At 39.3% G+C, this 27951-nt stretch overlaps 1 protein-coding gene across 2 annotated transcripts; it reads left to right on the forward strand.

Moving 5' to 3' along the window:
• The first annotated feature begins 98 nt into the window (after window positions 1-98).
• On the forward strand, window positions 99-27951 carry LOC144058719 (BTB/POZ domain-containing protein KCTD12-like). Of its 2 annotated transcripts, none has more exons than XM_077577180.1 (3): window positions 99-2760; window positions 25281-25913; window positions 27504-27951. In XM_077577180.1, exons 1-2 carry the CDS (start codon window positions 1908-1910, stop codon window positions 25874-25876), a joined length of 1449 nt encoding a protein of 482 aa, XP_077433306.1. In that variant the 5' UTR covers window positions 99-1907; the 3' UTR covers window positions 25877-25913; window positions 27504-27951. The 2 variants fall into 2 exon arrangements, with proteins under 2 accessions (XP_077433306.1, XP_077433307.1); XM_077577181.1 differs by having other exon boundaries at window positions 27634-27951.

The following is a 27951-nucleotide window of genomic DNA, read 5'->3' on the forward strand; positions in this document are numbered from 1 at the left end:
TGCTGTAATGATTGGGGGGGGGGGGGGGGGGTGTTCATGTATTGGCACTCCTGATGACTTAATTGTGTCACTCTACATTTAAAAGTTCTAAAATAAATAAATAAATAAAATGCACCAGGAAAGTGCAAACTCTTCGGGATTGTGGAACCAAATTGATTCATTCTAATGACTATTGAGGAATGCTCCAAATGAAGAACCGGCATGCACTTGCTTTATAATATGTAACTACATGAATATGTTATTACCATAGTTAAAAAAAAAAAAAAGGTCAATCTGTTTTTGAAAAGAAACATTTAATTTATCTCATGTTGAAAAAAAATTTGACCTAAATATTTTATTGAAAAGGCTTTAGCTTCAAATATAATTTTAAATACATGCATTACCACATTTTAATTAATTGTAACAACTAAAGTTAGAATGGAAATTATTTTTTTCCCCATCGATGAATCATTCATGATTTTTTATTTTATTTTTGAAGAAAACACAAACAAACTTTTTTTTGGGGGTGACAAATTAATCGACACGGGTACAGTATTGCATAGTGCTCGCTAGATGTCACTATAATCACATTCTGTTCAGATTTTGTTGGCAGCTTCTACTCATTGACACCAATTTGATCTCACGTCCTTTCTGCTTTTTATTTGGAATAATTAATTTCAATTAGATTACTGCTAACAATTAAATTTCAGTATAATAAATGTTTAGCAGTATTTTATAAGTTGGTATTGATAGCATAGGTGCAATTAAGTATCAACCTATTTTAACTGTGATTAAACTACACTTTTATAAATTTTTTGATATTATATATTTCAGGTAGAATACATTAGAAATTAGTTTAGTGATAAAGATGAAAATGTATTTACTTTACTTCATGGGGAAAGTGTAGCGACTTTTATGTTTGATTGAATTGAATTTAATTGAATTGAAAATAAAAAGCCAACGAGGATTAAAAAAATATATTATTCAAAAAATGCAATTTAAATTAAAAAAAAAATCTTTTTTTTTTGTCAATGCACAGGTCCGATTTAAATTAAGGCACTGTTTATTTAATCAATAATTTCAAATTCATCATTAGGCAAAACTCGTAACATCCCATTTCGATCTGCACATATTACATTTTATAATCATCTAATATGATGTGTTTCAAGTTTTTGTCATATCAGGTAGGCTACTTATTGTTTCTGAACTGTTCTAGCTGACTAACATATAAATGGTATACAAAAAAAAATGGAAGGATACAAATGGCGGTGGATGACGACATCCGGTAAACAAATCAAGAAAAATATCTAATAACAAGAAAGTTACGATGGGGGGGTAGGTGGTGTGTGTGTGTGCGTGTGGGAGTACTCCCACGTCATCGCCAGTGGGCGTGGTTTAGCGGCCGGAATAATGCGCCGCTAAGCCGCAGAAGAGCTCCAGTGAGACGCGCATGCAGACAGGAGAGCGCAGCGAGCCGAGCAGCCGATCTCCCCTCTCGTAGTGATGGAAACCATTCAGCTCTTCCTCTACACCTTCCTCGTGTCTCACTACTTGTGGAGCGTCGTCTTCATCTCGTGGCTCTTCGTCAACGGGACGCCCACGGAGCTCAGCAACTATGGATTGCCTCATTGAAGTTGGCGAGGACGAGCGCACACACACGCGTCCGAGTCGTTATGGACACTTGTGAAATTCTTGCGCTTCCTCTTCTGCCAGCAGGATTTCCGCAGGATATCTGTTTCACATAACGATACGAGCCTGAGATGCACAATGTTTTGGTAGTTATGTTGAAAGCGCTTGTTAGTATAGTGTGTGCGTAACGGCTGTTTACCTGCCAGTTTTTAAAATTGCACGTACTTTTTGGGGAGGCTCTGCAGTCAATCGATTAGGTCCAGTCTTGCCAAGTGAACTTTGCGCAAAAGAAGTCAGCAATGGCTCTACCAGATAGTGGCATATCGGCAGAGGAGGTTCCCTTCCCGGAGATCATCGAGCTGAACGTCGGCGGTCAGGTGTACATAACCCGCTACTCCACGCTCACAAGTGTGCCGGACTCTCTTTTATGGGAGATGTTCAGCCGCAAGTCGGCCAAAGGGCTGGCCAGGGACGCCAAAGGGCGTTTCTTTGTGGACCGGGACGGCTTCCTTTTCCGCTACATCCTGGACTACATGCGGGACCAGCAGCTGGTCCTCCCAGACCACTTCCCTGAACGGGGGCGGCTGCAGCGGGAGGCCGAGTTCTTCAACCTGCCCGAGCTGGTCAAGCAACTGGCGCCTAAAATCAGCAAGCAGAACTCCCTGGGCGACGACGGCTGTCAGAGCGACCCGGAGGACTCCTCGCCCGGGGTGGACGCCGCCCGGAATCTGGGTTCGCTCGGCGTGGCGGCGGCGGCGGCGGCGGCCTGCGCCAGCCTCGTGCCCAGCTCCATGGACGGGAAGCGGTCCGGCTTCATCACCATCGGCTACCGGGGTTCGTACACCTTAGGCCGCGACAGCCACACCGATGCCAAGTTCCGCCGGGTGGCCCGGATCATGGTCTGCGGGAAGACCTCCCTGGCCAAAGAGGTCTTCGGGGAGACCCTGAACGAGAGCCGAGACCCGGACCGTCCGCCGGAGCGCTACACGTCCCGCTACTATCTCAAGTTCACCTTCCTGGAGCAGGCCTTCGACAAGTTGGCCGACGCCGGGTTCCACATGGTGGCTTGTAACTCCACGGGCACCTGCGCCTTTGCCCACGAGCAGACGGACGACAAGATCTGGACCAGCTACACTGAATATGTGTTCTACCGTGAGTGACGCTTTCAACCACGCCCCCCCTCCCCCCTCCACCACCTTGTCTGCAAATGTCCCCTTCCAGCCTCAAGCCTCGTAGATGTACTGTAGACCTGCTTCGGGGGTCCCTCGCAACCCCTCCCGTGAACAGTTCCCCACTAGCGACTCTTTCCACCTTCTCCCCGGTCCCCTTCAGCTTGAGCCCCCCCCCCCCCCCCCCCATCCCCCATCTCATCTAGCAGAAGACGGACCTCCCATGCACAACCCCTCTTCATATTTCATCCGCCTCGACGAAGCACAACTCTTTCTATGATCTATCTTCAATCACAAGCCTCGGTTTAGGGGCGTTAAGAAAAAAGGGCTTCAAAACGAGTAGCCATCTTGTACTTTCCGAGCTCGACTCCAGCCGTAATTGGACTTCTTATAAGCCTTGAAGGGGGGACCTGAGCGCTAAAAGAAGCAACATGTCCTGCGATATTATGTCCTGTATCATGCGACCGGGATTGTGCCGTAGCCGAACTGTCCGTTTGTTGGGTCCTTTCGCCGATGAGAAGTCATTGAAAGGCATAATATAAACACACCTAGTGGACAGAACAAAAAGGTCGTAGGTGAGTGTACATTGATCAAGCCAAAGGGCCTTTTAGTAATTTTATCACCCACGCTAGGCAGGCCGAGGACCCGTGGGGGGTGGGGGGTTTGTTGCGCCACTTGGACCGCGCTGCTCAATATTTGTAGCTTTGTTAACATTCCGTCGCTCGATAACCACCTCGACTGCGTCACGTCACGTCAGTCGGTTTATGTCAGTATTGTTTGAAGTTAGTTGATGTGAATCGCCAAACCAACGGTTGAATAACGCTGTATAGTCGGCCCCAATCTGAGGATTTCTCTCCGCTGTAGCTACGCCGCTGCTCAAGAAATGTCTGCAAATCGTCAACAATACCTCAGACTGCGCCAGAACAGCACGAAAACACACGGTTGGGAAAATAGTCGAAGCTGTTAAAATATTAACAAAACATTGAGTGTGAGGACTTTTAAACTGGGAGTCTTCAGGGTTTTTTTTGTCTGACATCTGTTGTGAAATGTGTGACGGAACACCCGCGTCGAAATGTTAGATTCAAAGACAATGCTGAAATGAAGTGTTCAACTAAAAGATTTGTCAAATAAAGGATGTTCTTTCTATTTCATATGTATTTTGGATGCTAAATCTTGTCACAGAATCACACTGATGACTTCCAGCTCAAGCAGGAAGACATTTTTGTTTAGCTCAGTTTTTGGTATTAGTATCACTTTGTCAAAAAGTAAACCAACCCTATAGCCATACAATCCATCCATTTTGTACTGCCTGTCCTCATTCGGAACTCAGGTGAGCTGGAGCCTATCCCAGGAGGCGACTTTGGGCCAGAGGCGGGTTACACCCAGGACTGGTCGCCAGCCAATTGCAGAGTGCCAAATGTAGACCATTCACACATTCTAAAAACAGTTAGGTCAAAATATATCCCAATTTGTGTACAAAAAAAGAAAAAGGGGTTTGGGGTGGTATTTTTGGTGGTGGGCAGATACACTATTTGGGTTGGTTTTATGGGCTGTATTGCACAAAAAAAAAAAAAAAAGTAAATTTTGTACCAAAAAAACCCAATTGGCTAAATCTGACCCATGTAATGGATCTGCCCAGTTTTGGCCCGAATTGGGTTATTTTTTACCCAATTTTGCGAATCTGCCCCTTGGGTCAATTTGGGCCAACTTTTGAGGTTATTCATTTCATTCAAAAATGTGTGTGAACGACCTAAAAAGTTAGGTTGTTTTGTACAAAATAAACCCCCAAAATCTCGTTTTGTGGGTTATTAATTTGACCCAACTTTTCGGGTTGTTAATTTCACATAAAAAAAAAGTTGTGTGAACTGAATAACCCATAAGATAACCTAAAAAGTTGGGTTGTTTCATACAATACAATCCCCCCAAAGTTTTTTTTTTTTTTTTAAATGTGGGTTACTGATTTGACCCAACTTTTGGGGTTCAATGAATAACCCAAAATGTTGGGTCAAATTGACCCAAATATGGGATCAGTCCCTTTTTTGACCCATAAATGGGTTACTAGTTTTGACCCAACTGTTTTTAGAGTGTTAGGTGCATGTTTTTGTAATATGAGAGGCAACATGCACACTTTGAACCCTGAACTGCCGAAATGTGAGCCATTTAGTGAAATATTAAGCAGTACCTTTGGACGCTGTCTTGTTTGTCTCAACTTGTCAACATCACAAATTTGACAAGAAGACGTAAAAGGCTATTTCGCACTAAGCAAATCAAGTCCAGTTTCTTTATACTATGAAGTGCTTTCCAGAGACAATTATCATAAAAGCGCCATACAGGATAATTACAGCAGGCATAAAGTTTTTAATAACACAAAAATAAATGCATAAAAAGTGTAGGCAGGGTGCAGTAAAAACTTCCAACAGATTGTAAAATACTGGGCATCAGAGACATAATAAAGTACAGAGAAGCTGTAGGTAAAAAAATAAAAAATAAAAAAATTACATAACCTCAATTTTAGTCAGTCGTTGGCCAGATTACTTCCATTCATTTAATTCCTCATTTAGTGCACATGTTGCCTGCTGTCAGTAAAAAACAGCAGCAGGCAAAACAGTGGGTATTATATTCCACTTGAACAACAAGTTGCGCGGCGGTGTATGTAGGTGAGATAAATCCTTTTCGTAAACCTCTGACTCATGTAACACAAGATTATCACACACGAGCAGTTCTCCGTGCTCAACCTGAGCTCTCCGTCTGAGATGAAAACATTCATCAGCTTCGCACACAAACAAATGAGAAAGAAAGAAAAAAAAAACAGCTGCAAAATACATATGGCTCCCTTCCTGGAAAACAAAGAGTCCTCTGGGAATGAGACCGTATTATGCCTGCAGTGTCTCCAAAGCCTAAAGCAAACAGGCAGCATTCCTCTGTCACTGTGCTCGGGTCCACACTGCAATGGGGAAAACTTATTAAACACGATGAAACTATTTAATCATACATTGATAAGGCAAATAGTTAAGGATTAAAAAAATTTTTTTTTTCAGATTTTGGGGTGGCTTGCAGCCCTGTTTCCCACTAGAAATAGATCCGCCCCTCCAAAGAGAAGCTGAATCCCATCTCCACATTCAGAACAAAAACAATCAAAAACAATACTTGAGAACAATTGATGTGATATATTTACAAATTAAAGTGGAGGAAACCATTTTTGTTTCTGAAACTGAATCATCTTTTGTTCTCCACGGTGTTATGGAGAGAAATTCTGTTACTATTTGAGCTGGAATTTTATTTGTGTCTAGTGGTGCTACGAGGGATTTCAAAATTAATTAATTTTGAGCTAATTAAAAGTTCCACTAAGTGCCACTAATTTTTTTAATGCGTGATTAATGACCGTGTCTTACTTGGAAAGTCTGTACTGTCCACGTCAAAATTAAGCAGTAATAAATTCAATAATAATGGATATATTTGTGGATACTGGGGTCAAGTTGTATATTACAATTTTAAAAATTATGCCATCTAGTGGCAAAAAATTACCTCAACACAAAATAATATCACACTTTTTTAAAAAAAAATTTTTTTTACAGTACAGTACATATTTTTAACATTATATGCTTTAAAGAAAATACATTTGACCACCGTTCAGCACTCGCAGATCCGCATAATAATTTTTTCCCCCAAATTTTTTACAATCTCTTTTTTTTTTTTTTTACCAAATTTGACCCCATTTTCTAAATAAAAAAACATTGAATGTTTATCAGCATTTTTTGGAATGTATTTATTTTTTATTTTAAACATACCCGTCTATTGAATGTTTATCAGCATTTTTGAAGAATTTTTTTTCTTTAATTGTTTTTCATGGGGTCAATTATTCACGGATTCATTATTTGCTGGCCGGCGGGAGTCCACTGTATAGACAAAGTTGAGGTTAGCATGTTCCAGTTTCCCTTTTCAAAATTAATTGCCTACCCCTGCTGGAAATTGTCTATAGTTGTGAATGTGCGAATGGTTGTCTATTTTTCTTTAATTTAGTTGTCTCTAAAAAAATATACACAGTAAAGAAAATGCTTGTCTGACCATATCTTCTACAGTGCTGAACTAATTTGTAGGATTTCCGACTAAATTCATGTGAGGCTACTTTGAGAAAGTCATTAGCACAAAGCTGCTGAGTCATCATGCGTGAGGTGTGAAATTTGAGGCCCTAGTGTTTTAGCCACCCTCCATCTTGAGTCGTCGCGGGACTCGACATTCAACAGCATACGAGCGAGCGGCGTCGACGCCCCGGCAACATTTCGACCCCTACCCACCGCGCGCTTTTATTGACCGCTGATTGCACAACAGCTACATTTGCATGTTCCATTAAAACGGCATCCCGGGGAAGCGTTGCACTTCATGATTCAGCTGTAAAACTGCAAGGCAAAAAAAAAAGAAAACGAAAAAAAGTGGAGCGCACCAGTCTGTTCTCGCTACCTCCCGGCGGCGATTAGCCCCGCGTCATGTTCCCCCTGCTGTCATTGTCATCCACATGGCAGCGCGCCTTTCGTATGATCGCCTTGTCTCTCAGCCAGCTGGGTCAGCGCTTTTCCTATTTGGGTAGCAGAGGAGAGAGCAGGAAGGGGATGTACATCAAAAGGGAAAAGGGGGCTGGAAAGTGGGCCGAGGGAGAAGAGGAGGAGGTGGAAAGAGATAAAAAAGAAGCGAGGCGAGGTGGGGATAGGGATGGGGATGGGGGAGCGTTTTGCAAAGAATTTGGTTCTTCTTCTCTCCCTAAGCTATGCCTGCATGAACGAGCACTACTGTATGTTCTTCGGAGAGAGGAAGTGGGCTCAAACTGACGGGCCTGTGATTGTGTTACACCAAACAGACATAGATCCATGAGATTACCCCGCATGTTATGCGAGTCATATTGATTTACAATGCGATTACGCCGCCAGAAAATGAGAAACTTGATATTTTTAGGACAAGATATACAGTAACCCCCCCCCCCCCCCCCCCTCCGTTGCGGGGGTTATGTTCGGCAATAAAGTTGGTATCTCAGTGAGCTTGGATGTAACGTCGTCCCGATATTAAAAGCAGTTTATTACTGCAGTTTAATTTTAATTAGAAATGTTTTGGCATCTGTGGCAGTTATCACGTCCATAAATCAGTTACACCAGCAAATGTTTTTCAATACCTCTGTCAAAAAACATTACTTTTCACTGGCTTCAGCTGAACACAGCATTGTGAACTACAAAGACCTTGATACTTCGCGCCGCGGAGCCAACAATATTGTGCTTTTTCCCCCCAACTTTAGTAAGGTTTCCATCCAAATGTTTGGAATTTTTTAAGCGAATTTACTGAAAATGCGCAAAACGGACGTGCAACTTATTCCTGTTTCCATCTGTTCTTCTTTTGCGAAGCTTGAGAGGGGACTCCGCTGCTGTAGGTGGCGGTATACACCATAATAGAGACGTGATCCACCAGTAATTTATAAGAAGACCAGGAAGCAACTGTGCCGTGTGATGAGTTTTCTTTTGTACTTCTTGAGAAACCGTAGCGTTTCTTTGCGGTTTTCCATCTAAAATAGCATTAATATTCGCTTCTTTAATTCATTACAAAAAAAAATCTGTTTCGCCGTCCCCCCAAACATACCTTACCTTATCGTCCGACATTACTATGGGACGACAAACGTACGCGTGACGTATATCCGCTCAAAACGTGCGACGTGTATCCGGTCTTGGTTATTCGCAAAACCTGTTTCCATAGCCAAAAATTGCGTTTTCCTTTTTCTGATACGCTTCAAAATCCACTCCATCTAAGTGTAAAAACGTATTTTGTGAATTTTGGGCTCTTTTTCGAATTTTTTTGCGTTTTCATTCAGTTTTATTTTTTCGCATTTTATGAAAATTCAAATAAAAATTGGTGGATGGAAACCCAACTATTGTCACTCTTGATACAATTTTGTGAGCTTTTTTTTTACAACGCCAATGTTGACGTTTGAATATTTTGACGTTAGAGTTCATCAGGGTTCGTTTTGGGTCGCAAACGTTCACAGTTTTTATGTTTTTTCTCGTCATAAGGACATTTTGAAAGCTTGTATTCACTGATGTTGATTTCTCATCAGGGTTCGTTGATGGTCGTAAACGTTCGCCAAAGGTTCACCAGACTTTGGGCTACACTTTTAATGTTTTTTCTCGTTTTGAACATAGTCCATGCGACAAGAGAAACTGTCAGCGACCATTAAATCTGTTGACGAATGTCTGAAAAATGTTTGGAACCTTGAGCAAACCGTGGCGACAAATCAACATTCGCTACCTTCGCAAACCTTCGCAAGCTAATTTTAAGCAAAAGCTTTAAGCCCGTAACTCACTGAGCAGCCAACAGTTTTAATGTTTTTTCTTAGCAACAAGATAAACGATTTGCGACCATTAAAACTGTTGCGAACATCTTTACGATGGTTTGCGCCCTTGAACAAACCCTGACAACAACAAAAATGCTATGTGCGCAGATCCTTGTGAGCTTCTACCGTTCAGTAAGATACGACACTAAAAGCCCACATCCTTGCTACAACGAAATTTTGAGAATTGTGAAGAATAATTGAGACCTTGACCCGATCACATGAAATTGACATTCGCTAACTTCGCAAATGTTCGCCCCCTCAGTTGGGATACGGGCTTTAGCGATGCTTAGCAACAATTAGCAACATTCGAATATTTGGAAAAGAGTTTGCGAAAGACAGATGGCAACTATTTGGGACAGTATTGCAAAGATTAGCAACTATTTGCCACTGTTTGGGAACATTTGGGACCTTTTTGCCAAGTCCTGCATTAGCAGACATAAACTATCATTTGCAAGTTCCAGGTTTTGTGAATAAGTATTGTTAGAAGACTATCTTTGTCTTCCGCGTGTTCGTTGTTGTTGGGTAGAGAGAAAGTTGATTCTCTGAATACAGACTGGAGATCGGTGAACAGGTCCTTCGAAGGATTTATTTTACAGAATATTCCGTACACAAGCAAGTTTACAGACAAATGGCTGCAGTCCTCTCGCAAGTGTGTAGTTACAGCGGACTCACAGCATTCTTATACTATCTTGAAAAAAACCCTGGAAACAGCCCTCAGCCCTGAGTTCAATACACATGACGACAGCCGGAAGTAGATAAGACTTTTACAGCATATCATCCAATACACATTGACTTCAACCACAGACACTGGCCCATTGATGTGGAAACAGACGAGGTCCTTCAGACATGACGACACAAGCAGAAATTGACCCTCAACAGTATAAATCAGTTTTGTGTTGTTTTTGGAACGATTCAAAGTGGCTGCACCCTCATGTGTTGTCAGCACGCTGCTACGTTCAAGTGCTCAGCTGTAACATCTGCGTCTCTTTGCTTATTCATGGCCCCTCAAATTGTTCAGCTGTAACTTTATGACCAGCATCCCATCACAACAGAACAGGTTAGCCTCCTTTTTTTTTTGGGGGGGGGCAGATTCTATGTTTGCTCTGCTCGGGGTGCACACGAGGGCAATGCGCTCCCCAGTTTGCCATTATGCTGAGCAGGCAGCTGGCACCAATGAAGCCAACACAAACTCAGACACACACAAACACGGACGCAGAGGGAGGGAAGACGTGCAGTAAAGCCAACGATTAGGAGCCGTGATTGTCTTGCTTCTTTTCACTCCTCATTGTAATCTTTCATAACGCGTTTACAAGCAAACTCGCCATTTGCCTCCGCCTTTCCCTCTTGACAGTAATAATCAAGAGATGGTGGTAATAAGAAAAGCATCTTTGCTACTTATTAACTGGGAGGAGAGATAACAAATAATGTGGGAAATGGGAGCGAGAGAGCGCCCCGGGCGTACATTAGCGCTATTATTTTCTCCATCAACATGTGACGCACAAAGTCTTCTCGCTTTTGTTGCGTTGGTTAGGTCAGAACCTTTGAGTGTGCATGTCAGCCTTGACGACAACACCCACGCTTGCATGTAAGCTTGCATGCATGCGGGTGCGGCGACACTGGCTCCGAGCATCCTTATCTCATTGTGCGCTGGACTATTTTTAGTGAGTCAGGCATTGAGCCAGATGTGTACCTACCGCACTGCTATGTCCTCCAGCGTGGGTACACCTCCTTCTCTTGGCATACGGTCTATACATCTGCTAGAGAACATATTGGCCTGCATACAAGGAGGAAGTCAACATGCAACTCAAGTTGCAAGCAGCGATTAATGGGCATTCTCACATCCAGTCCTGTTGGGTGCGGGAATCGTAAGAATCTCGACGGCCTTATTGCATGGAAGATGTTTGGTTCTTGGATTTTACAGTTTTTGTTTTGTTGGGATGGGTGGAAAAAAATCCACACATAATGTTTTAACACATTAATCGCATATTTTTCTATAATTAATTACGATTAATCGCAATTAATCACGTTTTGGTAGCAGACATTTTTCTTGACTAAAATATTGGAATTAGTGTAAAATAATCAAATAGAAACTATATTTAAATCAAAGACTGTGCTAATAGCGTTCTTTGAACCTTGAATAAAATACTTATGAAATACAACTGTTAAAAAAAACTGTTACGCCCCTCGTCGAAAATTAGTCCAAGTGGTTCTTGTTACAACAGGCATTTACTGCAGTTAAGCATATCATGAGAACTGTACAAAATACAGAAAACACCATATTAACTTATTTGCTCCCAAAACCGTATGAATAGGTTCTATTTGAAATGTTTTAAGTGACGTATTTGTACATTTTTAATGTTTTTTTTTTTTAATGTATTTTATGCTAGAGCATACAGAAGACTTTGATGCAGCCTCTCAACTCCACAGAACGGTTGAAGCAATGGTAGTTATTACAAAACCGGCCAGCAGGTGGCAGCAGAGTATAAGAGATCAACCAGGGCAATCTTTCATATTTTTATAGCAATAGAACACAACATTCTGTCGGCCTTGCAAAATCACTCAAAATCCAGTAAAACAGCCGGGAGCGAAGGGGGTTGCTTCAGTGAAAATAGCTGGGAGTGAATGAGTTAAAGAGCTAAACACAAAATAATTCGCATAGAGAACAAAATATTTTCCATTTGCCCTGTAGGCCTGTTAAAATCCACTACATAAGCCTGCTAATGATGATTGCATGCTAACCGACCAGTGCTAGCGTGCTATCCCCATTTTTTTTTTTCTAAAATTGTTTGGGTTTAAAAAATAATAATAATCTGAGTCTTTTTTTTCTAGACATTTATAATGGCTGTTAATATGCAGATTTTTGTTATCAGTGAGCCGGCCTTGTCCCAATTACCCACAAAAAGCGGGGTCCACTGTACATATATACTGTATGTATATATGTGAAAATCAGGGATGTGATTTTTCCGCTAATTCGCGGAATTACGCTTTTTTAACCCCCCCCCACACACACACACACAAAAAATCAGATTTATTTATTTATTTTTTTAATAGTAGTAGTAGTAGTTCATTGTGTATGCACATGACTCCGACAGATAACATCTTCTGCTATAACAAAGACATTTGTGGTATGCTCTAATATGAGTTACTTTTCATTTGGTCATGATACAATTATTTGTTCATGAAATTTGAACTCTTCAACATTATTTATGTGTTAACTTAGTAATCACATTAGTTAGATATGATGATATTCTCAGTGATAGTTTTTAAAAACAAAGGCAGTCCAATGTTTTTGAATGTGACTGATTTTGAGTTGACGAACTATCCCATATAAAATGGCAGTTTTAAATATACATTGAAAATTTATGCTGTTGTTTTGTCTATTTCTTTGTCATGTGAGTGCATTGAAAGTACTTAAAAACACGGAAAACCCATGAGCTCCGGCTAAATTTTCAGATAATTTCACTTTGGTCAAATCACATCCCTGGAAAATATTCATGATGTAAAATTGGCAAGGGTGCTAACCATTCGGTGAAAAGTACTATAAAAGTAAAACACAGTGGCCTAGTGGTTAGTACGTCTGCCTCACAGTCAAGAGGTTTAAATCTTGGCTCCGCTTTTCATGTGTGGCGTTTTCATGTGTTTGTGTGGGTTTTCTCCGGGGACTTCTTCCTTCCTCCCACATTCCAAAAATGTTCATGTTGGGTTTACTGAAGACGGAATTGTCCATATTTCCGCATGTGAATGGTTGTGAATTTGAATGTGCCTTGCGATTGGCTGATGATGTGATAAAATGTCTCGAACCTTCAGAAATGATCTTAAATAGCCCTAAAATTGCAGCTTTATTATAATGATAAAGAAAAGGAAACAATTTCGAGAAGGCACAAACGAGGTTTGTAGCAGATTTGATATTTACGATATTTATTATACACTCCCCCGGCATCTCCGCCGTATTGCGTCTTTTCCCCTCAAGAACCATAAACGCGTGATTAAGTGAAATTTATGACTGCGCCGAGCATAGCATTAGGCAAAGTGAATGGTTTAGTCAGGCCGGTGGCATATTTTGTGATAAAGAGGCAATTAGAGACATATAAGGTCGTAGACAATGTCAAGAAGAACAAGAGAAGCAACAGGGAAGGTGAAAGCAAGAGAAAAATTATGTGAAAATGTTTTGTCAATACATTTTGTCAATACATTATTGTCATAGACTGTCAGATTTGCATTAACGTGTCCTTCTCTTAAAGTTATTCATATTAATACGTAATTGATTTCATTATTTAAAATAATGATTCCATTTAAAAATACTTCTGTACTCTAGGTAGACAGCACACAGGACAGTCGAAAATGAAATGTTACAAAACTGCAATTATCATTTACCAAAATGTATGTGGAATAGTTTCGATTTTACGGATAAAGCATTTTCCACGTTTGACTTTTTTTTTTTTCTTTCTCAGAGCTCAGTATTGTTCATTCGATTTGACATCATCATTGCTCTCCTTTTTTTTTTAAAAACAAATAAATTAAAAAAATGTAATAAATGTTTTTTTTTTTTTTAAATATATATACATATATATACATATACACACATTTTTTGTATGTGGGTGAGTATGTGTATGTGCGTGTGTGTGTGTGTGGGTGCGTGCGTGCGAGCGTGTGTGTATTCATCAGTTCACCTAAAGCCCATTAAAAAAAATCCCATACTAATAATGTAATATAATAATAAATTGCCAAATGCAGAAACATCAATGTAAGTTATCACGATGTAGTGGCTCTCGCTAACAGACAGAATTAAGTAACCAGAATTAGGTTAAAAAATTCTATATACGTAGACCATGTTTCTATAAATTTTGATATTTGGTTTTTATTTGAGGCAGATATTTTTTCCATTAAAATGTGATTTATGAGGAGGTTAGACCATTGGTCGATATTCAGAGTTTGTTTATTTTTCCAGTTAACAAGAATTTTTTTTTTTGCAATAGTAAGGGCTACAAGTGTAGATTGAAATTGTTTATGTGGTAAGTCAGTTGTTGTTAGGTCACCTAGCAAACACAAGTTTGGAGATAAAGGTATCCTACAGTCCAAAATAGCGGAAAATTTTTCTAAGACTTTAGTCCAGAAATACATAACCGGAGTACATAACCATAAAGCATGAACATAAGTGTCTGTAGTGTTTTGTAAGCATTGGAGACAAATGTCGGAGTCTGAGAGTCCCATTTTCTTCATCATATATTGAGTAATGTATGTTCTGTGAATAATTTTATATTATACGTTTGACTGACGTAAGTTTCTGTATTGAGCGACGATTGGAAATTATTGCGACGATCGTTATAATATTTTCTGAGGTTGACGTGAGCATAAGTAAACCATGTCAACCATAAATTGATCGCAGTTTTCAGACATTACGCAACGTTTAGCTTTTCTACATTATGTGTTTACCGTCTGTTGTACAATCAGAGTACGGCAAGCGAGGAGGGACATATTACATTGTGGTCAGGAACTGAAAAATAAATTGGAAAATCAATAAAAAAAAATCCATTTTCTTATTCTAGAGCAGGATGGTCCGTTTATGTCAGTGCGTCTGCCATGTTGGATGTGGCAAAATCAACAAATTATGCATTTGATCAATTACTACATATCACTTGTGATTATTTTCCTATCACCTGATTTGATTTTAGGCAGCACTTTCCGTTTTCCTCCGCGCTGAACGTTGAACCCTGCGCAGATTTGTGAACCATGTTATGCTCCAAAGCAGTCAAAGGTATACAAAGGTGTACGCGGCAAGTTGTAAATGTGTCAGCGTTGGCTGTTGCTAGGCTGGGATTCGCCTCGCAGCCATCTGGAGACTAATCTGCCTGTCTAATTATCAGTAATCTCAAGGTTCAGCTTTGTCCTTAGCGCCGCTGTCAAGTTGGGTTGTCTCCCCTCGCCTTCAACTCGGCATGAGTTGGACAGAAGCCCTCGGATGCGCATGAAACATGTCAATAATCAGCTTTAGTTGGTGCAAACATGGAGTCGTCTTTTCGCTTTTGGTACAGCAATGAAAAGCTTCATTAGCTTTATAAATGACGGGCATCCCGGTTGCTTTCAACCCGGCGCTCCGCCTCTGCGCTTCGCCATTTGGCAGCGTTCCCGCCTCACCTGCTGTTTGTCACTCATTACCTCGACATTATGTAGATTGACAGCTTTGTAATTGCTCCGGGACTCGCAAGTACACGCCAGTGGGTTTTTGAAGCAGGGGACTTGAGCATGTAAATTCAGCCGCAAAAAAAAAAAAAGAGCGTAGCGTCAAAATGTCTAATTACACGCCCACGTCTTTTCTTTTTTTTTTTTTTTTTTTTTGCGCTCTGATGGTAATCAAAGTGAAAAGCTTGTCAGTGTGAAGTCTGGAGGTGGCGAGGCCGAGCACGTGGATCATTTCACAAAGTGGATGTTAAGATATGCCAGCTACCAGATGAATAATTACATGTAAAACATTTAATGGGGGGGCAAAAATGTTGTGGAAGGCGCCATACGTAAGACCTCAAGATACGGATGAAAGGCCCCCGTATCGCTCGTAGACACGTAACAATCCACTTAAGCTCTGCCTCCTTCACACCACAGTGACGTTTCCATGGAGATGGTGTGATCTTTGTGTTTGCCGTCCTCCCTGTCGTCAGGTCACAAGACTTATCACTGGCTACATGTTGTGTTTTCTATAGCAAAGTCCTGATTTGCTAACCTAGCTCATTAAATGTTGCTTTAAAGATTAGGGACACACACTGTGTTTTTCCGCCGTGGCAAATTAGACTATTTCTCTTCATGTGTTTGAAACAAGAAAAAAAATGATGGGTTATTTTTTATTTATTTATTTTATTTTATTTATTTATTTATTTATTTTCTTCAGGAGAGCTCAGTATTGTTCATTCGATTTGACATCATCATTGCTCTCCTTTTTTTTTAAAAAAACAAATAAATTAAAACAATTTAATAATTTTTTTTTTAAATATATATACATATATATACATATACACACATATATATATATATATATATATATATATATATATTTTTTTTTTTGTATGTGGGTATTTTGTATTGTTCATTCGATTTGACATCATCATTGCTCTCCTTTTTTTTAAAAAACAAATAAATTAAAAAAATTTAATAAATGTTTTTTTTTTTAAATATATATACATATATATACATATACACACATATATATATATATATATATATATTTTTTTTTGTATGTGGGTGAGTATGTGTATGTGCGCGTGTGTGTGTGTGTGCGTGCGTGCGTGCGAGCGTGTGTGTATTCATCAGTTCACCTAAAGCCCATTAAAAAAAATCCCATACTAATAATATAATATAATAATAAATTGCCAAATGCAGAAACATCAATGCAAGTTATCACGATGTAGTGGCTCTCGCTAACAGACAGAATTAAGTAACCAGAATTAGGTTAAAAAATTCTATATACGTAGACCATGTTTCTATAAATTTTGATATTTGGTTTTTATTTGAGGCAGATATTTTGATGGGTTATTTTCAGGGGCGTGTATCTCGCCACAAAAGATGATTCGGGATGGTTTTCCATGATTCAAGGAGCGATTCGGGTTTGACTCGGTTTGGTATTTCGGTTGGATATTGTACGGCTCATTTCGAGAGGGTATGATGTTGATGACTTTTAGTTATTTTTACATACACATGAAATAACTTGTCAGTACTGTAAATTTGCAATTTCCTCCTAAGATATATCTCTCCAGTAAAAGAGGATTCAATGTGTGTTTTTGTTTTTTTTTTTAGAGCGTGGGGGCACTATCCCGAGAAAAAAACTCACAAATTTGCCACTTCATAAAGTCGCAGATTTGCGAGAAAAAAACTCATAAACTAGTCGGATGTTTGTGCTAATACTTTTCGGTCGGGTTTTCCAACAAGGATTTAATTGCTTTAACGCTTTGCGAAGGTCCACTCCCTGAGGATCAAGCATTTAAGTTAATTTGTTAAAATAAATATTTACTTGTATATTTATGTTTACAGAATTATTATTTACACATTGATACATTTTGGTATTTTTTTAATTTTTAAAGTTAATGTGTCTGCTTCTCCGTCATTCACTTTCATTTACCTAAAGTACGCTAGCTTCTGGTTGGTTAGTGTTAGTCAGCTGATCAGGAAGTGTTGTCGCTCTAGCTGCCGTGTATGACGAGTAAAGTTTAAATTAAGAATGAATCCGTCTCCATCCTGCCTTTTCATTTTTTAAGTAGTTTTGAATCCTCACATATTAGACTATAGCTACACTAGGTTTTTTTCTCGTAAGTTTTTTCTCTCTCGCATATCTGCCACTTTATAAAGTGGCAAATTTGCCACTTTATAAAGTGGCAAATTTCCGAGTTTTTTTACTCAGAATGTTGTATAATATATATTTATACGTGGCCCTGATAGGTCGTCGTAGTGTTTTGACAAATTCCAAAGTGGAACGATTCGGTTCCATTCGATACGCTCGCTTCTTTGAAATCAAAAATCGTTTCCGGTTCAAACCGTTTTTTATTACACCCCTAGTTATTTTCCTACCTTAACCCTAGCTGTGGATTTTGAGCAGATTGGGCTACTTTTACCCAACGTTTGGACAAACATTTTGACCCAGCTGGTTGGGTTCACCGTTTTGGGCTCTTGAAGTAAATTGAATGTAACATTCATAGAAAAAGTGAGTGCTGTATTTGGATACTGTACAGGGATTGGAGTTCAAACCCTGGTCAGGCAAAAGGTTAAAATATGTTGGTAATAAAATGAGCATCATTTTTCACCAATGGTAACTCATCCATATGGGTAGTTTTTCCCCTTTGTTGGATCAAAAATCTTGTTTTACCCTGTGCTGGATTTCACTTTCCTTTCTTTTCTTTGGTCCTTCCTCGGGTCTCTTGACGGCCTCACGGCTCTGGCTGGGTTCTGAAGTGTTCGGTTTAGGTGAACGGTATGGGATTTTTTAATAGGTTTTAGGGGAACTAATGAATACACACTCACAAGCACGCACACACGCACATACACATACTCACCCACATACAAAATAAATAAAAATTTAAAAAAAAAGAGAGAGCAATGATGATGACATGTCAAATCGGTAAAATTACCGAATGAACAACACTGAAAAATAAATAAAATAAAATCTTGACCCAACGTCCCCTTTGTTGGATCAAAAATCTTGTTTTACCCTGTGCTGGATTTCACTTTCCTTTCTTTTCTTTGGTCCTTCCTCGGGTCTCTTGACGGCCTCACGGCTCTGGCTGGGTTCTGAAGTGTTCGGTTTAGGTGAACGGTATGGGATTTTTTAATAGGTTTTAGGTGAACTAATGAATACACACTCACACGCACGCACACACGCACATACACATTCTCACCCACATACAAAATAAATAAAAATCAAAAAAAAGAGAGAGCAATGATGATGACATGTCAAATCGGTAAAATTACCGAATGAACAACACTGAAAAATAAATAAAATAAAATCTTGACCCAACGTCCCCTTTGTTGGATCAAAAATCTTGTTTTACCCTGTGCTGGATTTCACTTTCCTTTCTTTTCTTTGGTCCTTCCTCGGGTCTCTTGACGGCCTCACGGCTCTGGCTGGGTTCTGAAGTATTCGGTTTAGGTGAACGGTATGGGATTTTTTAATAGGTTTTAGGTAAACTAATGAACACACATACACATACTCACCCACATACCAAAAAAAAAAAAAAAGAGAGCAATGATGATGACATGTCAAATCGGTAAAATTACCGAATGAACAATACTGAAAAGAGAGAATAAAAAATAAATAAAATAAAATAAAATAAAATCTTGGCCCAACGTGCTAGGTCAAATCCTCAACCCACTCAATAACCCAGCATTGGCTCTGTCCCTTTTGGACCCAGTTGGATGAGCTATTTCACCCAATTTGGGTATCTTTAGACTCAGCACTTTTAAGAATGTTATTAATTACAAATATATCTTTGTTCAGCTGTCTATGGCAGTGGTATATAGTGACATTCAGCACAATTAAACGTTCTTCCATTAGATAGCAGAAGATAATACGATAAACCCGTGTTTGCACTGGAGTGGATGCAAATTGGTGCCTTTGGTCCAATAAAGTTTGGGAACCATTTGGTTTAAGGCAGCATTCGAAGAGACGCGGTGGTTGCTTGTCTAAGATGTGACGTTCAGATTCCTGTGGGAATTTTGACACTCACTTGTTAAAATTAAAACCATTATCTTGTTCCAAAAAAAAAAAAAGAAATGAGTTTCTCCTAATCGTCTGACTTTATTATCAAATCCCATTATGGCTTTGTTCTTCTAATGTCTCATTTCAACATGTGTTTCTTTTCATTGCGGTCCCAACACTCCCCCGTTTGTATTCTCTCTCTCCGCATTTAAGGAAAACTGCCCCAATACTGCCAACATTTTACTTGTAAGCCTACCGCTCCTCTGAGATATTTCATTGTTTGACTGACATTTGGAGGCCCGATGCATGAAAGAAGATACAATGTGGATTGCGGACCCCCGCCGAGCATTGTGTCGTGCAAGTACCCTTCAAACGTTGCCACCATTCAACGCGCTGCTCATCCTTTTCAGCCAGCACATACCGGGCTGCCGGTGCACCTTTTTTTTTGTAATTAGCGCTCTGTTCCTTTATCTTCATAATAGGAGAAAGTGCGTGCGTGCGTGTGTGCTTCACATTTAATTGACTGGTCATTTGTGTACAATGTGGCAAATGTGAATTTCAACCTCGCAAAGCATGCATAGTGCCGCATTGTTATTAGTCATTTCAAACTCTGTGCTGTTTGCGAACATGCAGTTTAATTAGTTAGACTAGTCTGGATGGTGTCGATTTAAAAAAAAGAAGAAGAAAAAAAAGAGCTTTTTGACATTTATTTGACACCATACTTCATGGTATTGTATAGTGACAGAACCAATTAACTCTTTGACTGCCAGACGTTTTCAGAAAAGGGATGCCGTGGGTGCCAGCCGATTTAAGCATTTTGACTGATCTTTCAAGGTCCACAGAAAATTATGTGTTTGGACTATGGAAACACACATACTACCAAATAAAAGATTGGACTCTCATCTTTCATCAGAAAAAAAAGTTTGTTTCTACCTTATTCCATTTTTCAGTAATCAACAATAGAAAATGGTTAGTTTCACCTCTGTTTTGAAACAAACGTCTTTTAACGTCTTTGGCACTCCTCCCTAGGATTTTACTAAACGTTATTTAACGTTTTTGGCAGTCAAAGAGTTAAATAACAAATAAAATGTGGTTCAAACATGACACAATTGAAAACACAGTTGAGATTAGGGGTGTTAGAAAAAAAATATTCGGCAATATATCACGATATTACAGCTCACAATTCTCGAATCGAAGAATCATAGAAGAATGTTATATTAATGGAACATTAAGCCTTAATATTTTATTTCAGTGCTGTTCAAACATGCAACAGACTGCAACCTGAAATTTCTGATAAATAAATACATTTTCATACAAATCTTACAGTGAACATGTACAAGTTTACCGATTAGTATTTTCTAAATTAGAGTTTTAAAAAAAAATCGCAATAATCAATTTAAAGATTCGTATCGGGATTAATCGAATCGAATCGTGACCTATGAATCGTGATACGAATCGAACCGCCAGGCAATTCACACCCCTAGTTGAGATGTTCTGTTTTTTTAATATTGACCAAAAAAAAAAAAGGCACATTTTCGGCTGAGCAAATTATTAATAAATACTGCAAAGTAAAGTATTTTGCCGTGAAAGACTGAATATCACCGCGACCCGACCCCAAATAAGCGACAGATGACGGATGGATAATTCTTATAGAGAACATAAAGATATAATCAATCCCAAAATAACTTCCATTTGCCATATAGGCCTGTTAACATCCACTAAATAAGCCTGCTAACACGTTAACGATGATTGCATGCTAATGGACTAGCGCTAGCGTTCTAGCGAGCTAACGATAGTACACTACTTCCAAAAGCCATGCTAATATAAAGAGTGCATAAGATTGCTAATATGTTACCTCATTGGCCGTAGCTTTTTAGCTTCTTCCAACAGCCACAACAGCAGCTCTTCTGGTTGGCTTTCGCTAGTCTTAGAAGGAATGACGTAGCAATGCGTCAATCTTTTTTTTTTTTTTTTTTTTTTTAGAGCTCAGTATTGTTCATTCGGTAATTTTACCGATTTGACATGTCATCATCATTGCTCTCTTTTTTATTAAAATAAATAAATAATTAAAATACATTTTTATTTTGTATGTGGGTGTGTGCGTGCGTGTGAGTGTGTGTTCATTAGTTCACCTAAAACCTATTAAAAATCCCACACCGTTCACCTAAACCGAATACTTCCAGCTAGAGTCGTGAGGTTGTCAGGAGACCCGAGGAAGGATCAAAGTCAAAATCTTTAGCGTCCCCATACAACACGCACATAACGAACATTGGTTCCACTATAAAAACAAACCTCAAAAGTACTTACAAATGCTTCAAATAAATCTTTATATTTCTGATTTACTCCACCTAAACGTGTTTAATTTTAATTGCGGCTACCGCGTTTATTTCTTCCGATTAATCAAAAGATTACAGCCCTATTTGAGTCAAACATCTCCATTCAGTCAGGCTGAACAACCTAACAAACCTTCTGGAGGACGTTCAGTGACATCAAGGTGCTAAATGTCAGCCGCGCTGACACGTCGGCGCTGCTAATAGCAATAATGATGGCAGCCGAGCCGTGTGTCACATTGCACAGATGGGAGAGCGCCAGAGTGGATGTGTGAGAAACTACTTTGGCTTTTGCATACATCCCCGGGAGAAGTGGCCTATAGGAGAGGAAAAAAAAAAAAAAAAAAGGTTGAGTGCTCTCTTTCGCTGTTCTCCTCCACAAGGCTTAGCGATGGAGGAAATCATGGAGCCCATCCCCCCCCAGTGGATTATTCCTCCGACACTGCTAAGCCCCCGTACTCCCACGGCCAGGCATCCTCAAACACATGTATTCATTACAGCAGATTTGGAATGCGCCGCGCACACCGAAGCAGCGGGTGGAGAACACGCTCCTGCCAGCTCCGCCTTCCTTTTCCGTCTTGTCTTTATCCGTCCCACTTTTTTAAATGCCTGGACATGGTTAAGAGTACAAAAGACACAGACTCAGACTCAGGCCTCGCATGCTAACTTCCCGCACGTGCCCACGCGTAATTGCACAAAACACATAAGGCGGGACCGCACTTTGTCGTATGTTGACGTTGGCGGAGAAGCCGAAGGTGAGCGTGTGTCATTTCACACTTTTGGTGGAGGCATCTAGTGGCTCGCGATTTCAGATTAGCACTTCGTGGATTTTCATAGACTTCCACAGCTAGCACGTGTGATTTTTTATTATTATTATTTTTTTCTGGAGAGCTCAGTATTGTTCATTCGGTAATTTTACCGATTTGACATGTCATCATCATTGCTCTCCTTTTTTTTTTTTTTTTTTTTTTATTATTATTTTTTTATTATTATTATTATTTATTTATTTATTTATTTTTTTTTTTTACCCACATACAAAAAAAAATAAAAAATTGCACATGTGATTTAATATCATGTGACTGAATGCGCAGTATGCATGCGCCGCTGTCGTTATCATTTAGCATGATGTAGGGAGGGGGGGGGGGGGGCACGAGAAATATACAAACACATACCTGCGCAATGTAATGACATTCACCCGCAAGAGTTGTGTCGATAAAGCTCAGGGTTCGAGTGACACTGACAGAGAGGCATTGGTTTTACAATATGGTTATTATTGCAGTGGAATGGAATATTCTGTCCCTTCCATGTATGACGGGAACAAAATGAAGCCTTAGTTGGAATTGAAAAATTCAAGTAATCGCTCACACAATATCTGAGATTTGACTCATGTCGGTTACGCGTTCTGATTTGTGGAATATCAGATAAGCAACAAAATTGATGCATTTTTATTAGGGGCTGTCAAAATGTGTGAGTTAATTTAAAGTTTCTTCAACGCCGTAGATTTTTTTTTTTTAAACACACCTTACTTGGGAAGCCTGTACTGGGGGAACGAACTCCAGTCGCAACGCAGCAAAAAACGTCCAAGTCAAAATTTATTATAATAATAATAATAATGCATGTATTTGTGTTGACTGGGGTCAAGTTGTATTTTACAATTTTAAAAATGTTACTTCCTTGTAACGATTATATAGCTCTTAATATGAAAAGAAAAATGCACTTAGTTGTCACCAATGTCTTACAAATGCAATTATGCCATCTAGTGGCAGAAAAATGACCCCAACACAAAATAATATCTCACTCGTTTATTATTATTATTTTTACAGTACATTATATCTTTTTAATTTTAACTCATTTTTATGAATTATTAGGAAATGACTATCAATGACTAAAAGATGAAGCCATATTTTTATTAGTTTAACCTTTTTCCCACACTTTTGTTAACAAGAGTATGAAATTGATATTAAAAAAATATTGTACATTTTGTTGTACATTTTGAACAGATATAAAAATCGGTTTGGGAAGTCATGCGATTAGCTCATTTGCTGCCAAAAACGTATAAATACGTTCTATTTTAAATATTGCCATGGTCCCAAAGACGTATTTTTACGTAAAAAAAATTAAGCCGTTTTTTTTAATGCTAGAGCATACAGAGCCTGCTCCGATTGAACTAAATTTTTAGATTTTGTGTTGTGTCATCACTGTCAACAAGTTTGACATGGAAGGACCTTGGTCTGGGTTATTTTAAGAATATTTTTTACCAGCAATCGTTACTGTTTATTTTCAATGTTTCCGAAAATGAAAACATGACCTGATTACCGGAAATGAAGTGTGACTTGGAAAAAATACACAACATGCAATTATTCACACAAAGATGACAAATCGTGAAAAATGTCTCATTCGGCTCCCGCGAGAGGTTTTCGCACCTCGCCGTGGAATAGTGAACGCACACACAAGCAGCGGTCCTCCATTTCCTTTGTCTTGCTTCAGTTTTCTCCCCCGGTGAGTTATTTTTCCCTGCTAGTCTTCCTTTTTCCCCCTCACTGAGAGACAAAATATCTCTTTTATTTTCCAGCCACATGATGTGCTTCGATTAGGCAAACAAAACAATAACAATTATTATGTTTTTATTATTTGATTTATAACAAGGCAAAACGCATTCATTATCTATAATCTTGCTGCATGGACGGATAATTTCAGTTATTATCTCCCCGCGTTGTAATTTCTTATACAATGTTATCTTATTTTCATTGCGGTATTTTAATGAAAAACGAGGCAGTCATAATTGGTACAACTTGAATATTATAGGCTTAAAGGGTGTTTTTTGTCTTGTACCGCACACAAATTGCACAAATTAAAAAAAAAAAAAAGAAAGAAAAGGAAAAGGGATTTGGAAGGAAGTTGATGTCGTTTATTGTCCAAGCTGGTGACCAGGGATATAAAAGTTTGGAGTTGTCATTAAAGTTAGTTTTATTTTTGTTATTTTGCATTGGAGAGAAAATAATATTTTATGTGTTATATAGTTTTTTTATATTATTTTTTTCTGCCGAAAATTGTCATCAGCCTAAAAAATCCATATCGGTCGGGCCCTAATAATTATCGTTAGTTTTAACTCATTTGCTCACAAAAACGTATAAATACATTCTGTTTTTTAAAAATACCATGATGCCAAAAACGTAATTATACGTTTTTAATGATTTTTTATTTATTTATGCTAGAGCATTAGATGTAGCTTCTAAACGTAAGAGAACGCTTGAAGCAATGGTAGTTATTTCCAAGATGGCCAGCAGGTGGCAGCAGAGTATAAGAGACCAACTAGGGCCATGTTGCAAAAAAAGCTCTTTTCCCCAGATTTGTGACTAATGCTAATTGCTGCAAAACGGAAACAGATAGAATTATACTTTTTTTACCTGAAGAAAGAAGAGACTCTAATCTTTTTTATAGCAATAGAACAGAATATTCTGTGGGCCTTGCAAAATCAGTCAAAATGCAGTAAAACAGCCGGGAGCGAAGGGGGTTGCTTCAGTGAAAATGGCTGTGAGTGAATGCATTAATTTATTCGGCAACTTTTTGATGAATAATAAGAGGCCCAAAACGAGCATGAAGTGAAACAACTTTGCTTTCTTCTTTTTCAGGTGGTTCATCAGTGATCCCCAAGGCCAACACGACTGCCGATTTCCGCCTTCTCCCTGAAGCAGCCACATCCAAACCTCAGGCTGAATCGGCCTCGGTGGAGCCCAGCAGCAACAACGGCGGCATCAGCAACGGCGGTCGAACCCAAAGCCTCCCAGAAAGTAGCAGCATCCCAACGCCGGATATACCCGAACCACGACCCCTCGACTCCCCACCTCCTCCCCTCACCCCTCCACTGCCTTCTCCTCCATCACTTCCCCCAAGAAGCCCCGAACTCCCCCCTCCGCCCCCCATTGTCCCGACCCAGCCGCTGCCGTCACCCAAACCGTCGCCTACCCCCAGTCCTCCCTCGACCACGCCTCCCGCCGGGAGCCCCCAGCGCCCGACCAACCTCCACCTTAAGACGCTGCCCCGGCTTCTCCCGCGAGAGAATGGAGGGCCTCCTTCGGTGGTGACCGAGGATGAGGAGGAGAGAAAAATGCTGGAGGAGGATCTAAAGAAATGCATCGATGACTTCAAAAAGATCCGCATGCCCAAAGTGTTTCCAGACCGCAAGAGGCACTGGCAAAATGACTTGCTCAAGAAGTACAACGCGTAGCGTGCGTCCGTTTCAACATGGCCGTTTTCTACTGCCGGTTAGTAAAGTCCGCAATATTTTCATGGTGCTTGCATCCACTTTTTTGGTGACCGCTGTTTGGTAAGTTTACGTCAGTTGTTTAATTACAGATTTCCATTCGCCCATTTTCATTCAAATTTTCAAGAAATGCACAAATAAAACTGAATGGAAATGCTAGAAATTTGAAAAAGGGACGACCAAACAGAAATATTTTTGGAATTAAATGAAAAGCGAATGTTAATGAAATTTTAGATGGAAAACAGCAAAGAAACGCTACTTAATCTAATGTGAATACAAGTTTATAAATACTGTATTATGATTTTTTCATATAAATTGGATAATTCATTGTAACTAAATTAATTACATTAAAACATGAGGATAACATATTTTATTATGTAAATAATTTGACATATTTCCACACATATTTAAAAAAAAAAATTCATCTGTCCTGACGCACTGGAGTGATCGACAGGAGTGCTGCAGAAACATGATCCAATTTAACTCATTCACTGCCATTGACGGCTATAGACGTCAAAAATTCATTTGAACTATTTCTATTACCAGCTCAGTGGCTGAGTGGTACAGTGTCCGCCCTAAGACTGGGAGGTCGTGGGTTCAATTCCCGGCCGGGTCATACCAAAGACTATAAAAATGGGACCCATTGCCGCTCTGCTTGACACTCAGCATTAAGGGTAGGAATTGGGAGGTTAGATCACCACATGATTCCCGAGCGCATCTGCTGCTGCTGCTCACCGCTCACTCAGGGGATGGGTCAAATGCGGAGAACGGATTTCGCCCCACTTAGGTGGGTGTGACAATCAGTGGATCTTATCTTATTAGTTTAACATTTTTTTTCCACTTTTGTTAACAAGAGTATGAAAACCTAGAATTTTTTTATTGTACATTTAGAACAGATATAAAATGTATGATTAATCGTGAGTTAACTCGTGAAGTCATGCGATTAATTACGATTAAAAATTTTAATCACCTGACGGCCCTAGTTTTTAATAATCTTTTCTCTTCTTTTTTTTTTAGCGCGTCAGGCAATAATTTTTTAAAATTGTAAATAATTGCATGACTTCAATAGTTAACTCACGATTAATCACAAATTGTATATCTGTTCTTAATGTACAATAATTTTTTCTGGGTTTTCATACTCTTGTTAACAAAAGTGGAAAACATGTTAAACTAATAGAAACAGTTCAAATGATTTTTTTACGTGTATAGCCGTCAATGGCAGTGAATGAGTTAATTTGTCCCAAAAATATTAAATTATATTAGTAACTGTTTACGCACCCCATTAAAATGTCAGAAGCTAAAGCCATGGTTTCACACATCGTTCATCATTATTTCAGTAATTTTACTGGGGAAAAAAAATACTAGCTTCTACCTGTAAAATGACATCTTATCTTGAAATTTTGATTTGTTATTGGGCGGAAAAATGATAGCATACATTTTTAATTGCTACTGTGAGAGCGGATAGAGTCCAAAAGGAGCTACAGTATAACCAGTTTTCTTATTTAGACATTTACATGCACGCCATGTCATGAATTATTTTGGTGTAACAACCAACTAAGATCTATTTTAAAACTCTGTTTTGTTTTTCAAGCGTGAACGTGGAAAAATGTTGAGTGGTTTAGAGCAGGTTCCTGGACAAGGTTGCAACCCGGCGTCGGAACCTTTGAACAATTTGGAGTCGTCAATGAAACTGATGCATGTTTTTGATATGTCCAAGGAAGACGGCGTACATCAAGAACATGAAAACCGCACACTTTTAAGTCCAGCATCTGCAAAAATACTTTCACAGACTTTCTAAGAAAGAAAACAAGAAGATTGAAGAGCCTGGACGTGACCAACCAAATCATCACATTTCCTCCGAGGATGACTCACATTCAACATTTAAGAAATGCGCACGCCTGCAGGATAAAAACGATAAAAGTACATTTTTTCGAGTGCTGAACTTCCTGTTGATAATCATCCAAAATGTCGAAGCCGCCACTGTCGAGTTCAAAGCTTTTTCCGTCTCCAATGCTTGTGATTAAAAAGGCTGAGCCGTT

This window comes from Vanacampus margaritifer, chromosome 10, assembly GCF_051991255.1.
Source record: "Vanacampus margaritifer isolate UIUO_Vmar chromosome 10, RoL_Vmar_1.0, whole genome shotgun sequence".
Lineage (NCBI taxonomy): Eukaryota > Metazoa > Chordata > Actinopteri > Syngnathiformes > Syngnathidae > Vanacampus > Vanacampus margaritifer.